This window comes from Erpetoichthys calabaricus, chromosome 1 (assembly GCF_900747795.2).
Source record: "Erpetoichthys calabaricus chromosome 1, fErpCal1.3, whole genome shotgun sequence".
Taxonomy (NCBI): domain Eukaryota; kingdom Metazoa; phylum Chordata; class Cladistia; order Polypteriformes; family Polypteridae; genus Erpetoichthys; species Erpetoichthys calabaricus.
In genome coordinates this window covers 46,608,414-46,626,208 of record NC_041394.2, presented here as the reverse complement: position 1 = coordinate 46,626,208, position 17,795 = coordinate 46,608,414, and the positions used below count along the sequence as shown (strand labels likewise).

General features: G+C 39.7%; 1 protein-coding gene across 2 annotated transcripts in view; it reads right to left on the bottom strand.

The window, feature by feature from the left end:
* Positions 1 to 2,459: 2,459 nt before the first annotated feature.
* zmat4a (zinc finger, matrin-type 4a) overlaps positions 2,460 to 17,795 on the bottom strand; it is a 480,624-nt gene continuing 465,288 nt past the window's right edge. For both annotated transcript variants that reach the window (XM_051924280.1, XM_051924276.1), the window contains one exon: positions 2,460 to 3,883. In XM_051924280.1, coding sequence (XP_051780240.1) covers positions 3,865 to 3,883 — 19 coding nt within the window. In that variant the 3' untranslated portion in view covers positions 2,460 to 3,864. The remainder of the gene's footprint in view (positions 3,884 to 17,795) is intronic.

Sequence of the window (17,795 nt, the reverse complement as noted above, 5' to 3'; positions counted from 1 at the left end):
CCATACTATTTGGGACTTCCGTATGGCCCAGAAGTACTTCCAACAGGTGAAGCCCTGGCACCAGAAGTACTGCCGGGACTCCAATAAAAGAGACTGCACTGCCTTGTCCAGGTGAGTTAGAGCTGGGAATGGAGACAGGCAACACTCACCTTGGAGGACTAGCACTGCGGAGAGAGAGAAAGAAGAAGAGACAACCTGTGTGATTGTAATAAAGGTATTTTGTAACATATTTTGTGTATTGTATTTGGAGCTTGGGGCTCAGTGGCACCTTCACAAAAAGAAAAAAACAAAAATGGTGGCTAGTGGAGAAATGGACAGAATCCGTTTCAAAAACTGCACAAGTATTTCTCCATTGTTATGGATCAGTTGTTAAATATGGAAGAGCAACCATCTTGTTTTGAAATTTCATGGACTTGACTAATTACCACAATATTAGACAGCATTTTTGGCAAGCTGAGATTTATGGGTGTTTGTCTCTGTAACATTACCACTTTCCTATCTTGTTTATTTTATTTTATTTTTTACTTAGTTTACGTAGTGTGGCATAATGCTTAAGGCGTTGGATTTCAAACACTGCTACTGTGTGACCAAGACCAATTCACTTTGCCTGCCTGTGCTCCAGTTTGAAAAACAAAAAGAAATGTAACAAATTGTATCTCAGATGTTGTAAGTCACCTAGGTTAAAGGTGATAGCCAAAGATGCAGATGTTTAAGTTCTGTTCCAAAGTCTTGTGGCCTTTAGTTTCAGTACTAATGCTATGGGAATCTACACATTTCTCACTTATATTACTCCTTCTGCTAAACTGGTTTCAGTATTGAACTCTGACGTTTCCCCCTGTGTTCACCTGGGTTCTTCTCAACTACCCTGATCCACTCTGAAGTCAAACAGATTTGCCATTTTGGTTCATTGTGACTTTACATTAACCCACTGTGAGTGAAAATGTCATGTATGTATGCTCTGTGATGGGCTAGTGTTCTACCCATGGTTGAAGTCTAGTGTTGCTGTGTTGCCCTGAAGTGAAAAGGCAAGGCTCACAAAACAGATGGATAAATGGATGAATGTGATGTCATTATTTTTATTCAGAAGTGTATTTATGTTGCATTTGTATTTAGTTCTAATCAATGCATGGCAAAGTATTTGCATAAGTAATGTTTGTGTCTAGCCGTGCACACTAACCTGCTGCCTGACACCCAAATAACCAAACAAGCCAAATGAAATAAAATATGAAGATTCAGAAAAAAATCCTGAGCCATCATTTACTGTATGTCATCATACCTTGAGAGTTGTATAGCGTGTACTTTGGGAGAGGAAATTGTAGAAGAAGAATGTTCTCCTCAGCACCATGTATTTTGTGTGTTTAGTAAATTAGAATTTTTATAATAACTATTTTGTAACTTGCCAGTGAGAGAAGCTTGGCTTATGAACTAACAAAAATATGTTATTCCAGGGTTCAGGAGAAATAGTGTCCACATGAATAAAATCTAAGCTGTTTCTTGTTTTTTCCTTTCAGAGTGAATGTTTCAGGGACAAGGTCACAAGGCTGCAGAAAGTACATGTAGTTTATGCAAAGGCGTCTCTCCTGTGCTTAGCTTTGAGAACACAGAAAATGCTTAGCTCAACAGACATATTGTTTAACTCTACTTAGATGATAAGGACGTTTTTCTGTCTTATTAATCATGAGATGCTGAAGTATAAAAAACCCCTCCTGGCTTTTGATCAGGGTTCAAATTGAGCTTTGCGGCAATAAGTTATGCGCTTTTGAATCTCTACTTACTGTGACTCCGAATGAATAATAAAGAGACCTAAAGAAATATTATCTGCCTGTTCTCAGTGTGCCTTTTTCGTCCACAAAATTTACTTCACTTGTAGGATGAGCCTATTGAAAAGAAAATTCTACAGATACAGTATGCCTGGAACATATTCATTGTTAAGAAATTAGACCCCAAAAATCAGTCAGTCATTATCCAACCCGCTATATCCTAACACAGGGTCGCGTGGGACTGCTGGAGCCAATCCCAGCCAACACAGGGCACAAGGCAGGAAACAAACCCCGGGCAGGGCACCAGCCCACCGCAGGGCACACACACATACACACCCACACACCAGGGACAATTCAGAATCACCAGTGCACCTAACCTGCATGTCTTTGGACTGTGGGAGGAAACTGGAGTACCCGGAGGAAGCTCACGCAGACAAGGGGAGAACATGTAAACTCCACGCAGGAAGGACCCGGGAAGTGAACCAAGGTCTCCTAACTGCGAGGCAGCAGCGCTACCACTGCACCACCATGCTGCCTCGCCCTGCCCCGCCCCACCCCTCCGCAAATGTTCTTAAGTAATTTTGGGACAATTTCCTGCCAGAAAATTCTCTCAATCACATACCCAAAAGCCAACGAGAAGCTGTGCATTTAATATAAAGTCTGAATATGTTAGAAAAGAAAAACAAAACATCAGATCAGTGTGTTATAATAATCTATTCTTGTTTACATTTTCATTTCCAATACATTTGCAGAAACAGCAGTATTTATTTATGACAGATCTTTCATCCCACGCTTTTCTCCTGAAAATTAACACTCTTTAAAATAGATCTGGCAAAAGTAGAAACAATAAGCTTCTCTGGAGTAGGAGTTTGCAGGGGAGAAAGCAAACTTTGGAGCACACGTAATTAAAGGAACATAAAATAAAGAATACGCACCCACCACTTTCAGAAATCAAATTAATGATCAAACCCACTAATCATACATGAACCCAATTTCTGTAAACAAACTGCTCATTTGTTAAACAGTCTACTAAATATAGGATGATCTTCAGTAGAAGATTGCAATGAGTATGAATCATTTATCCACTTAACTGAAAATTCGATTTGAAAAAAAAAAAAAAAAAACTTTTCTTTATTAAGTTAATCTTGAAAACATTTGACCAAATATGTGATCTCCTTTATTAATAAATAAATCAATCAGCAGATGGAACCATGCTGTCATTTCACGGATCAAACATATTGTATACTGATAACAGATTAATTCTTTTACGGATTAAATGCCTGCTTAGGTTCAGCCATGCGCTCAGTCCTCTGATGTGGTGGAGACATCTTGACATGTCAATGGATATGCAGCGTGGCCAAGAAAATCAACATTCCAATTAGTGTCTTAATCAGAAAGGTGAGCTTGATCATTTCAGATTGGAAATGAAAGAGACTCATTTAACAATTTAGGCTGAGAAACATTCACACACTTACAATACACACATTATTTTTTAAACATTAGTGACAATAAATGAGGTAATTACAAAATGCAGTTAATGTAAAACACTGCATCTATACTACATTAGAAATTTACAAAAAAAAAGAATAAATTACCTGGGCTAAAAATCATTAGTCTTTTTAATAACATGCTTATAGATGTTATATAAATTATCTTATACATAGATCTATATAAATATAGCCTTCAACTCAATTATGTACACCAAACTTTAAATTCAATTAAAATACATTAACCCAGTAGACCCCATTGTGCTACAAATGACAGCAGCACCGTGTAAGGAGCAATATGGGCATAGTAATCAGCTGCATCGTATAGAAGTGTCCTGTACAGCACCGGCCAGCGCATCTTCTTCAGAGTCAAGGCAAAAAAAAAAAAGAAAAAGATCAGGGTTAAGGATAAAACTTCTTAAAGATCAAGAATTTATTTTAATAATACAAAAAAACACGCCTAGCAAGGGAGTAAAATGACATAAAAAAAGTTTGATCCATTATGCAGTTTTATCTGCTGGATAAAGAGACTGGGGAAAAAAGGTCCTGCAGGACGTGACTCTGGAGGCACTGAGTCAATCCGATAGATGCCGAACTGCTGTTGCCGTGACAACAACTCACGCTTGGCCCTTCAAGCTGAAACAAAGAAAAAAGAAAAAAAGTATTAAATATGTGTGTGTGTATAATCTCATCCAAAAGGCATTAATGACAAAAAATCCTCTAAACCTCAACCTATGCAAAAATATTTTGAGATTTTTCTTTTTTTATTCTGTTCCCATTTGATCAAATACTATTCTTTTATGGATTCTCTTTGCATTTTAAATATTCTAGTTACTATTTTTTACATGACAATAAGTATATTATTTGCAGAACTACCAAATGCCTGGAAAGAGAGGACATTGATGGATTTCCACCTCTTGCAAAGCGAAATTAAATTCATTTTGTATAATTCACACATCTGCCCTAATGGTGGAAGAGGCCACTTTGTTAAAGAAAGAGACCTTATACTTAGAGGCTCCCAGCCAGCAGCCTAAAATGCCAATTTAGCAATCAAAAGACCCATTTTATAGGATGAATGAGCCATTATTTTATGTATATACATTGTCAGTGTCTTCTTAGAAAGAGAGGCAGGACATTTTGTGCTTAGCTGTCTTTTAAACACTTTAAGGCAATCCTCGTGAGTGAGAGGTAGTAAGGTACAGTGGATTCAGAAAATATTCAGAGTAAAAATATTGTTTCAGAAATGTCATTTCATACCACTTTCTAACCGAGTTAATCCAGACAATAGTCACTGGGTGCTGGACCCTGTCCCAGTTAGCATGGGGTACAAGGCAGGAACGAACAATGGACAGGGCACCCATCCACTACAGGATGAACACACACACACACACCTACAACAAACACACTCTTGGGTCAACGTAGAGCCACCAATTCACCTAACCTGCATGTCTTTGGACAGTGGGAGAAAACCCACACAGATACAAGGAGAATATCCAAACTCCACACAGGGGGCACATGGTCACCTTACTGTGAGGCAGCAGCGCAAGCACTGCACCACTGTGCCACACCTGCTCCTGCCCTGATCTCACCACAGTTTTATCACAGTCTACAGAGAGTTCCTTACTGCATGAATTGTGGGACATTATATACACAAATGTGTGCATTTCTAAATGATGTCCATCGGTTTGCCACAGGACTCCAGTTAAGTTCAAGGATAAGCAAACACAATGCACCTGAGCACAACTTGAAGTGCCACAGCAATGGGTCTGAGTACTCATATGAAGGAGAGATTTTGGTTTTTTAATTTTAATAAATGTGCAAGCTTTTCTGCAAACATGTTTTTAATTTGCTATTATGAGTTATTGAGTGTAAAAAATGGCAAATTTATCCATTTAAAATTCAATTTACAACAGAATAAAAATGTGCTGAAAGTTTTAACGAAAAGTATCATCTTTATGATATGGTACAAACTGAAGTTTTTTACGGGCTTGTATCCTCAGGATGGTCATTTCCGGAGGGTGGGACTGGACCTTGTGCCTGCCTGAGGGGTTGCCAGCCAGGATCCTGAACTGTTTCGTCATGTGGTGTGTGTGGCAACGCGCTGTACCAGTGCATACTCCCCAACCTAACCTGACCTGAACTGCTCATCAGGAAAGGAGAATTGCAACAAAGTGACAACTTCACTAAGGCTTAACATATAATAAATAAATATAAAACAGGTCATCATGTTTGATTGTATAGCACAAAATGTCAGAATTCTGAGTTAACAAAAATTAAGAAGTTCAGGTAAAATTCCTCTCTGGAGTTGCACATTCTGATAATGAGAGTAGGCTTGTCTACTACAGTAGCACCAATGTCGCTACCTTTTTTGTCCATATGTTCAAGGCCAGCATGTTAAAAAAAGAAAACTAATGCAAAGCTCATTTTTGCTAAAAAAAATAGTAATTACTAAGCATGAAATGATACACTAAATCCCCATACGATAAATGTTTAAATACAGTGCATCATCAGAACATCAGACAATAAATAAATAAAAGCGTAACACAAGACCTAAGAGGAAACCATACAGCTAAGAGGGGGGTAGACACAACACAACCCACGACAGCTGAGTGACATAAAAAGGGCCCAGGACAGCAGCCTGGCAGAACCCATCTTGTAGAGTGCTTAAAGCATTCAGTGCAGAGACTACCCTGTTGTACAGTACACATGGCCTTATAGTGGGTGAATCAAGGGGGGGGGGGGATTAGCATCTACAGCAAGACATACAATAAAGCGATTGTTAACAATTGCTGGTGTCTCCATAGCAGCTTGTCTTACCATTAGTTCATTACAATATAATTGGAAAAAATGTGAAACAATAAAAAAGATTGGCTCTTATAGGTGCCAAGGGAAATAAACTGGTGTACCAACTGGGAAGGAGAGTGATTCCTTACCCAGCTGGGAGTCCATATTGCAAGGACAGCACACAGGGAGCTGCAACCCAGCCAGGATGGTTAGTGATCCTTATTCCAGTCAGGGTAAAAAAAACTAATGGATGAACAGGGCAAATATGGATGCCAGTGGCAGTTAATTCCTCCACACGATAGGTGGCAGTGTTCCTCCATTTCACCCCAGATAGGACTCCTGAAAGTTTGCATGGGAATTGGAGTTTAGAAGAGCAGCCCTGTCAGGGTTCCTGGGTGCTGCAAGAGGGCGCTGTCGGGGGGAGATGGTCCTGGTATGACCCACAAGTGCTCTGGATGACCACTGTTGTGACACCGGAAGCATTCCCTGATCCACTTTAAAAGAAGCCTGCCGTGTCTCCCTATGTCAGAGTCGGGAGGCAGTGGGCAACACTCAGAAGCAGCAGAAGAACATTGTGCTGTGAAATTATTGGCTGTATTCACTTACAAGGTTGGTGACAAATAAAAAAAAACTTTGCTTTAACCTGTGTCTTTGGTTTGGGTTGCAGTGAAGCCCCACAGGCATCAAGACAATAAAAAATGGATCACAGAAAAATTAATGTAAAACGAGACTCGACTATTGCTCCTCGTGCTGCTCCAGAAATTACCGTGGCAGTTTCAAACTGTCCTGCAAGCAAAAAGGCTTCTGACTTCTCTAACTGAACATGCGTAGTGTGAACTTAAAAGACTTTTAACAAATGTTCTGCTGGTGACTGACATCTTAACCAAATTCTGAAAATTAACTACATTTTACAAAATGACATTAGCATTATATTGTATACAATGCACTATTGAAAAATCCCGAAAATTAATGTCAAGTAGTTTTGCAATGTGCATGCAACATTTTGATTCTCAGATGCTTGCAGTGAGGCAAGGGGTTGCAAACTTTATAATGCAAAATGTGAAAAAAAATGTAAAATAAAATATTTCTCAAGACACTGGAAGTATAGGTAATTCCTAAAGTTCACACTTAACTCTTATTTTTGTATTATTATTATTATTATGTAATGGTAAAAAATGCAGCCGTTATCAAAGTGTTGCCTGAGACAATCACCTTGTTGCCTCACCCCATATACAGGGCATGATTGGCACTAATGACAATCACTTTCAAAAATGGTATTCAAGAGGCGCTTCATGTACATGCGTAAATAAGCAAACAGAAAATATCATAATATAACTAGCTGTGTAAGCCCATGCTGTAAAAATCCTGGGGTCCTAGAAACTATCGTCAGAAAAAATATTGAAATGTAGAGATGTCAAATAATTGAAAGGAACTACTCTGGGTGTCTCTCTCCTAGGAGGATTCGTTTTGCTGAAGTGCTCGAGTCGCTTGTGCATTAGCGGAGGGAGGAATAATAAAAGGGATACCGTTCTGCCGACGTTAGCGGCTAAGCAACTTTGTCTTTCTCCTGAGGTTTCGTTTTGCTGACTTGCTCGCCTCGCTTGTGTTATTAGCGGCTAAGCGAGTTTTCTGTTTCCTCTGAGGTGATGCCCTCACCCCGACTCCACCTCTCACTTCCGGGCCAGACAGACACATACACTTCCATGCATAGACGTTTATATGTAAGATTTAAGATCATACAGAGGAGATGAAATCCACAGTAATCTGCACTTTTTTAGGTACTGGAGAGAGAGATGGTCTCCATCTAAAAGTATTGTCTTTGTTGATCAGCTTCTTGTTAGGAGTTTGCTTGATTTTGCTTTGACATTCCTTATTTTTGTAACTACTGTAACACTGTATCTGCTCGATTTTTCTTATGAAAATATGTCATTCAATTGTGTTATTTCATTTTATATCATTGGAACTTTACATGAACAGTAGACAGTTTAAAGAAAATAATTTTGAGTAGATGTCAGTGATATTTCTACACCTGTGATAAGCAGTGTTTTGAATTCTTTAGAGTGTCTGTTTTATTTTTGTAACTTCGTTATGGATCTTTTGGGTTGCTTATACAGTTTATCATTATTTTCTCTGTTACTAAGTTCTTCACACTTTTTGTCACAGGCATATTGTTTATGACTGCTATGTCTGTTGCCAGTCATGTAGTGGAGGTCATGTGGCATGGTGTGTCATCATATCTTCTCTGTTAATAATGGCAGTGTGCTATATTATTTGACATTCAAGCAATCAGATTTAAAAAATGCAACATTTTGTATAGTTAGGGTAAATTAAGATTAGTGTATGGTTTTAAAGTAGAGATTCAAGAGTTGCAGGGCTTGTGACAGCATTTTACTAGAGCTGTGGGCAGAATGGGACTGCAGTAGCATCTGGAAATCAAGTGTTGGACGAGGTAAAGAACCTTGAAAACTTTGCTTTAAATACAGCCACTGGTTCCATTTGCTTATCCTTATTATCTCTGTGACTTGCAGAAAGACCTACTCAAGGTAGCCTTTTGTTTTGTTGCTTGTTACAGTATCGGCGTCAATTCTGTTCTGATAGGTCATCAAACACCATAGAAAGGTCCGACCAAAGCCGTGGAGCAGAAGGGAATGCTGACAGAAATGTTATGAAACTTTCATTTTCAGCTTTATTTTGCATTTTGCATTTTTATGCTGCAGAACTGAAATTGTGACATCTAGGTCAGGCCTGATAAAAAATGCTTTCCCCAGGGCTTTTCCGCATTTTGCAATGGTGACATGTTTCACTCTCATCTCACCTCTTCCACAAAGATAGTCACTAGGAGAGTCTGGTTGCATTACCAGCCAGGTTTAGGACTATAACCAGTGATATTCTTCACTCATAGATGTGATGTCTCTAGGTTATTGGTTATCCTCAAGGACAGACGAGCCTTTGATATGGGGGGAAAAAGTACTGTCCTAGCCTACATTACCAAAGAAAACATCTTTCTCTTCTTGTGTCCCTTTAAAACATTTTCCTGTACAGCAAAGATTTTATGGCTTATTTCCAACAATTCAATTTACCTTTACATAATCTGTAATGTACATGTAAGACATGTCAATAAAAACTGTAATTATTGAGGGTATCCTTCATAAAAATTATCTCAATTGTGTGCACCTTTTTACAAGAAAATGTCAGATACTATACGTGGGATTAAAATCCCATAAATGAAATTATGCTCTCTAGTGCCACAAAGCCTTTATTTAGAAAGTTATACATTACAGAATGCCATTTGAATACACAATTTCCAAGAATATTAATATTAAGAAAGTACTTTTTTTCTAAAACTGACTACAAAGAAACAGTACTCTTAGTATTTTCTCCTCTTTCTGCATCCTTCCAACTGTTTTGAGGAAGGCGTAAATACAGTGTCTTTTATAAATACATTTTTGACGAGCATTTTTCTTTTTCTAGGATTCCAACTGACACAGACCTAATGATGCTTTGTGGTACATTGCAGTTTTGTGTTTTAAAGATAGCATTACGCCTGAAAAATAAATAAAGAATTTCCTTTACACTGAACACTGTGGGTAGAAAACGTATTTATTCCAGTGATAATGCGTCGCTGGAACTCCCTGGGGAGCGCTGCAGGTAGGCATTCATTTCAGGCACCTAATTCTAATTAACAGCTGGAATAGGCAATGAAGGTAACACTGAAAGTGCTGCAATAAGAACACCCTAAGCACTGATAACGCTCCTTTAACTGGCTTACCATAAATGAGCCTCAGACACATTCCCGTCATTTCACTTCTAAGGTCTGGCCGGGCCCTTGAAGACTCAGCTGATTTATACTCAGGATTTATCTGCCTGCTTTTGTTTGCTCTGTAGTTTCGCTGTCATCAGTTATTTTCTCATTTTTCAAATGTTTGGACAATGAATGTATTTTAATCGAAATCTAAGCCTCAAGGTACCAGAGAGTTAAACAAAAGTTTCTTATTAAAAATACATTTTAATATAAAACCCTCTGTAGGGTGTTATGAATAAGCATTAGTCTTTCCTTTCTGCTTGGTAATTATCATCTGAGTTTTCAATATGAATTGACACTTAAGTGGGATAAAGCTCTTTAAAATGTGCAGTGCAAATGAAATGGCGGCATTTTGTCAAGCATATGATTTCAGCCTTATTGTTTTATCTTTTCTGCAGTTTCCACCAGTCTCACATCGAGTATGTGAGAGAAAATGCTCTTTTTCTTTCTGATCTCTTTGGAATTAACTAAACCCTGCTACTTTTTATTCATGCCTCCTTATATTCACATATACACCGGGGATTAAGTGCCTCAGCTGACCAGCAAGTCAGCCAAGTCAGAATTGGCTTGGGCACATAAAATAAGAATTATCTTGTCACCTTTTGTAGTCAATTTCTGTATCTTTCATATGCAATGACTGAATTTAAATTCCACTGAGGTTCACTAAATGCATCCTGGCTGCTTTATATATCATTGTTAAACACAATTTGAGAGTTTTTCTTTATGGCCATGTAAGTCTCCGCTTCATACATTTTGAATAAGAGATAGCTTAGCCTATCATAGCTTGGCTCCAACTCAGAGACTGATTCCTTCCAAGCACCCTGATTTCCACTTTGCATCCATCTGATGATGTGTTCCCGCACGGCCTGACGTAACTGAATTTTCCCATATAAGCGTATTTCTGTGTAGGTGACAATGGACATCTTGGACACACTGGTAAAGAAACTTGATGTTTTGGGTAAATACTACATCACCCACCTCCCAAAGTTGAACTGTAAAGCAAGAAGAGTTACATGCTCTGAGTGGACAAATAGACACCTCAAAAACTGTTTTCTGCAGCATAGGATTTATTATTTTAAATGACAGTGTCACACATTTGTGCATTTATCACATCAACTCTAGGAGGCATAAATCTCCTACATGAGCAGTTTATGACTTCTGCCTAGGGAAGCTAAACAGTCCATACTGGAGCATTTCAGGCCATTTGTTCTGCAGTGTCCCTTTAAAGTTATAGCTGAGAATGAAACAGCAGCAAACCTCTGTGGGATTTTAAACTAATATATAGGGCAGTAACGGCGCACTGCACAATAACGTGCAGTGAATACACTTGACTTGAGCAATTCTAGCTTTCATACTCTTTCTCTGTACGTTTAGCATTTGTTTGCTCAGAGGTTGATGTGCTTGCTGCTTCCTGAGCAGCTCTTCTTTTGTCCACCCTAGTGGCCCGCTTCTTCTCTTCTTTCATCGGCATCTTTTCACATTAAAACTGATTAAGTCAGTGTTTGTGTTGCAATTACTTAGTACGTTTTCTTTAATTTTTCACTTAAGCTGGCACTTAAGTCTTCAATCTGCCTCAAGAATGATTTTAAGATATGAAGAGGTAGGGGAAGTGACGGCGAAGGTGGTAGGGATGAGAACGGCGTCCATACACATACACCACATGGCCTCCCTGCTGGCTGCTGCCGAGAGTTGATTCTACAATAAAATAAAATAAAAATAAAAAGAGGAATAACCTTGGAGGTCAATCATCAATCATCACCCTGAAAGTGGATAGTAGACATCACGTAGTATACGTGAACCAAATCTCAGGTCAATTGGTCTAATGGTTTGGGAGCTACAGGTGATTTAAAATTGCTGGACAGACAAACGAACAGCCACTGTAGCGTATTATACATAAAGAAAGATTACATGGCTCAGCATTGGTTAGCGCCTTCAGTGTCATTGGATATACTTCCTACCATGCAGGTTTCCTTAGTCCTCTCTACGCTTTGTTCATATATAATGCCAATCTGCCTTAAAAAAAAACTATTGTACTTTTCACTTCATGTTACATTATTATGTCAACAGTACACACTTCTGTATAAATCATCACACAGACCCTTTTTGCTCAGTAAAATCTGGTCAAAGGACTTTCCTCCAAGAGACTCCCAAGTGTGCTGGGATACCATCTTCAAGAACATTCAGTTATATTAGAGCATCCCAGTTTACCCCCAGACCGTACATTGTCTCATGGTGTACTGATCAGAGAGCAACAGTCATTTTGAACAGAGATGGAATCAGAAGATGGATCATAAAAAATAAAAAAGCAAAAATCGAATACGATAAGATACTCTTGGAGGTGATGCAAAAAAGTGTAAGTCTAGAATCACAGTGAGAATGTCATAATCCAAAAATAAATCCAAACGCAAAATATGCAGGGCAGAAAACAGATCAAAACTGTAGATTCTTTTAAATGCTGAAACAAAAAACGTTAGGTTTGAATGCTCCATGTTGCCAGCTTATGAAGTGCCATGGGCTGATGATGCCACTTGGCAACCTGTGAACATGTCCCTAACTATGGATCTTCAAGATAACGATAACTATAATGAAAACAAAATGTTGTGAGAATGTATTTACTTTTAATCACCTTTAAAAATGCTTTTGTAATGTCAATTCTATCCTTTATCATCATCATTAACAATCCTCTACTGTTTAGTTCAGCCCAGTTCAATGTATTCTTATATAGTGTTCTGAGCAGAACAGGCTCAGATTGCTGTCCAGACATAAACATATAAAAAACAACAGAAAAATGAAAATCACTTTGCAATCTATATTGTGCACTGTAACAAGCATGAGAATGAAATTGGATTATTGCAGGTAACTCTTTCTCTCTCCCTAATGATCAATCTCGGCTGTCAGATCCTTCTGCTCTCCTCCCATTTCTCCTGAAAAATTACCGGGGTTTTACACCAAGCAGACACTTTTATTACACTACTTAAGTCATTGTGAGTAGCAACTGAAAGAAAACACCCGTATGGCTCCCTTAGCACCTAAATTCTGAGGACCATACAACTACAACTAATACCTGGACCCCATCTCTGCTTCACCTCCTTCCACTTCATCTGCCTAGCCTGTTCTTTGTTTTTTCTTCTCCCTGCCTACTTTCTACATTGGACTTGGTCTAACTCTGGGCATCTCTTCCTTGCTGTTCTCTTCTGTCTTCAAACACCTCTTTTTAAAATACAGTAATCCCTCGCTATATCGCGCTTCGCCTTTCGCGGCTTCACTCTATCGCGGATTTTATATGTAAGCATATTTAAATATATATCGCAGATTTTTTGCTGGTTCACAGATTTCTGCAGACAATGGGTCTTTTCATTTCTGGTACATGCTTCCTCAGTTGGTTTGCCCAGTTGATTTCACACAAGGGACGCTATTGGCAGATGGCTGAGAAGCTACCCAACTTACTTTTCTCTCTCTCTCTCTTGCGCTGACATTCTCTGATCCTGACGTAGGGGGATTGAGCAGGGGGGGCTGTTCGCACACCTAGACGATACGGACGCTCGTCTAAAAATGCTGAAAGATTATCTTCACGTTGCTCCCTTCTGTGCAGCTGCTTCGTGAAGCGACATGCTGCACGGTGCTTCGCATACTTAAAAGCTCGAAGGGCACGTATTGATTTTTGATTGTATTGTTTCTCTCTCTCTCTCTTTCTCTGCTCCTCTGCTCCTGGTGTGAGCTGCCGCCTTCAACAGCTTTGTGCGGCGGTGCTTCGCATACTTAAAAGCCAAACAGCCCTATTGATTTGTTTGTTTTTCTCTCTCTTTCTGACAGTCTCTGCTCCTGACGCGCACTCCTTTGAAGAGGAAGATAGGCCTATGTTTGCGTTCTTTTAATTGTGAGACGGAACTGTCATCTCTGTCTTGTCATGGAGCACAGTTTAAACTTTTGAAAAAGAGACAAATGTTTGTTTGCAGTGTTTGAATAAAGTTCCTGTCTCTCTACAACTTCCTGTGTTTCTGTGCAAATCTGTGACCCAAGCATGACAATATAAAAATAACCATATAAACATATGGTTTCTACTTGGCGGATTTTCACCTTTCGCAGGGGGTTCTGGAACGCAACCCCCGCGATGGAGGAGGGATTACTGTATCTTTCTTGTTCCTGTCTTGGCCTTACATCTCCTACAAAATGTGTAGCTACACCTCAGAATAGGTGCCTGGTAGAATCAGCTTTGGCTCAACAGCTGGATTGCTTCGACCATGGAGATCCAGCAGAACTCTAGCTGCAGGAAAGCAAAGCCCAGAATGCATTATCCATGATTAAGACAACCCAAGTATCTTAGTGGAACGTCTGGTATCCAACATGGAAATCTACCTTAATACTTTCTAGAATAGGTGCCAACTATGTTAATCAGGCCCAGGGCACCGTGGTATGTTTAGCCTTACAATAGAGGCAGTGGCTTCCCTGCCCTCTAATACCTTGACAACATAGGGCCCAACCTGAGAGTGCTTGGCACTAATCCTCACTGCTAGCACAGCTCACTTACTGGACTGCTCCTACCATAAGCAGTCTCAAGGCTCTTTATTGCTGGGAAGAACTGTCTGGAAGTTAAATCTCGGCCCTAAGAACCAACAGACGGCTGACTGCACTAGTTTGTGCAACCTGTTTTTTGCTTGCGCTGACTTCAGGGAGGGCTGGAGACTACTGATAATGCTGTGGGTTTTAGCTTCACCTCTACATGGTGGTTGCCATGTTTCACTCTTGAATGAGTATGAGAATGGTACTCCATAAATAAAACATATTATTATTATTGCTGTTGTTGTTGTTGTTAATAATAATAATAATAATATTATGCACAGTTGGCTTAACCAACAGCACACACCAGCTGCCTTGTTTTTGCCAGTGTTGTGCAGCTGGCAGACCTACAACCTCTTGGCAGGTGCCATGGTTTGGTTTTCTGCCTGCCTGCTATCCTCAAAGGGCAGCAGCTATTAATCTGTGAATTTTGAAGTCCTGTTCAAACAGCTGCACCAAGCAAGTTTGAATTTATGGAATTGGCATCTGCAGTCCCTTACAATAAATTTAGGTTCTCCCTTAATTAATGATTTATTATCTAATGAGATATTCACAATTAAAGACATCTCTTCACGTTTCCTTTGTCTGGGTTCAGGTGTTTAAATTCTGAGACTCATCAGTAATCCAGCAGGCATTAAAGAAAAAAATGCATATTTTTTACTTATCTACTCAGCTGGATCATGACAAACACACTCTGGCGAATACTTAAGACTCTTAAGTTTACTGGCAAAAGGGTTTAATGTTCCGTTTGTGCTTTTTCTTCTTTTGGCTGCTAATTTAAAGGGCAGTGAGTGCTGTCCACGTGAATAGATGGAACGAGATGGGGAGAAAACGAATGTTTTTATGGTTCCCATGGCAGCAGATAGACCCCTGTATTTGCTTTCCAGCCTCTCATCCTCTCACTTTGTATATCAAAGCTTTAAATCTATTGCTATTTTCAAATGCGCGCAAAAATGAGGAACAGTGAAAAAGCAGCTTGCATAGGCCTGCCTGGTACGTCAGTCGAAATGAACCCAGTTATATTTTTTGCTGAGCTGCAAAAGCCAGACAGCAGTTACTAAATACATATACAAGCAGGCATGCTCGTACAGATTTGTAATTTTTCAAGACTGAAAATCCCATTATTACTAACATAAATGCAAGGAAACTGTATCTATGTACTGAGAAAATTCATCTTGGGGAAATTAATGACATCCCAGAATTTCAAGCTCTGAATCATTAAACAAGCAAAAACATAAATGTCTCAATAATAGCCTGCATATGAATCGCCTTTCACAAGCTGCACTTTTTCCCTGGCTAAGTTTATATTAGAGTAGCATGACAATTTGATTAGAATAGCTGATCACATCTTACTCTGCTTTCGGGATGTTTCAGAGCAAATGTTATTTTCATATTAAGATCATTTCTTTTTATTAAATCTTGAAGCTGCTACATTCTCTCTGAAATGAGTTTTACTTATGGTCTCCATGGATAAGAAAAGACAAAATCATAGCTAAGCAAAATTTGCAGACAGAATGCATTTGTTTCTAATTGTAACAATCAAATGGACATATAGTCATCTTGACCTTGTAATATATAGCTCAAAAAAATTAAGGGAACACTTAATCATCAAAGTAGTCTAACACCAGTCAAAGAAGCTTCAGGGATATCATTCTGTCCAGTCAGGAAGCATAAGTGATTGTGAATAAACTTCACCTGCTTTGGTGCAAATGAAAGTGACAACAGGTGCAATGGAGAGGCAACAGCAAGTGAACCCCCCAAAAAGGAAATGGTATTGCTGGTGGTGGCCACAAACAATTGCTTTCTCCTTATCCTTCCCGACCGATTCTTCTCTAGTTGTATGTTTTGCTAGTGTCCTTGTCACTACTGGTGGCATGAGGTGGTACCTGCAGCCAAATCAGTTTGCACACGTAGTTCAGCTCCTCCAGGATGGCACATCCATATGTGCTGTTGCAAGAAGGTTTGCTGTGTCTTCCAGCACAGTCTCAAGAGCATGGAGGAAATAACAGGAGATGGGCCATTACACAAGGAGAGCTGGGGAGGGCTGTAGAAGGGCAGCAGCCCAGCAGCAGGAGCTCATTTGTGCGAGGAGAACAGTAGGAGCACTGCCAGAGCCCTAAAATGAACTCCAGCTGGTTACTGGTGTGCATGGTTCTGACCAAACTGTCAGAAATAGCCTTCATGAAGGTGGCATGAAGGCCCGGTGTCCTCTAGTGGGACCTGTGTTCACAGCCCATCACCGTGCAGCTCAATTGGCAATCACCAGAGAATACAGAATTGGCAGCTCCACCACTGTCGGATGAGAGCAGGCGCACACTGAGCACATGTGACAGACATAGTGAACATTATGAAGCCCACTAGCATGACCGGTTTGGTGGCGAGTCAGCGATGGTCTGGGGAGGCATACCATGAAGGGTTGCATAGACCTCCACATGCTAAGCAATGGTACTGTGACTGCTGTTAGGTACCAAGAGGAAATCCTCAGAGACATTGTCAGACCTTACACTGGTGCAATGGGCCCTGGATTCCTACTGTGGCCAGAGTCTGTAGGCAGTTCCTGGATTATTTAGGAATTGATACCATTGACTGGCCCACACTTTCTCCAGATCTGAATCCAATCAAGAACCTCTGGGATGTTATGTATCGATGGATCTGATGCCACCAAGTAGCACCACAGACTGTATAGGAGCTCACTGATGCACTGATCCAGGTCTAGCAGGCGATTCCCAAGGACACCACCCACCATCTCATCAGGAGCATGCCCAGACGTTGTTGGGAGAGCATACAGGTACACGGGGCCATACACATTACTGAGTCATATTGTGACTCGCCATGATGAAATTCGCAAAAGTTGGATCAGCCTGTGATTTCAAATATTGATTTTTGGTATGATGTTGCATCCAGCCCTCAGTGGGTTAGTTAGCAGTTCTTTAAAGCCAGTCGAACACTTGTGCATACCTGTCTTTCCAAATTTAAGCTCAAATGCCTTCTGACCTGAAGTGCTTTTAAATCTTTTCTTTGGATCACAGTCCCATATTCACTTCTGGAGTCAGGAATGGTTCTTCTTTCTTGTCAGGTTCTTGTGTGGTCTTGTTCCTAACCTGAACTGACTTTGAAGTGCGTATAATACCAGCCGCTACTGGGCTCTCCAATAAACAACTTAAGATCTGAAAGGACGCATTCAAGGAACTTACTTTTAGGCAGTCAAACAAACAAGAATAAAAAGTGTTTTCTCATGTATTATTTCGTTTTTCTTCTCTTATAAATCATGAAATATCTTGAATACACTATGTTACAACAAAAGGATTGCAAATTAATTAAATGGTGTCAATAGCATGACTATCCAACTACATCCAACAAGACAAACCATACTCTAGTACTTATACAGTAGCATCAAAGATGCTA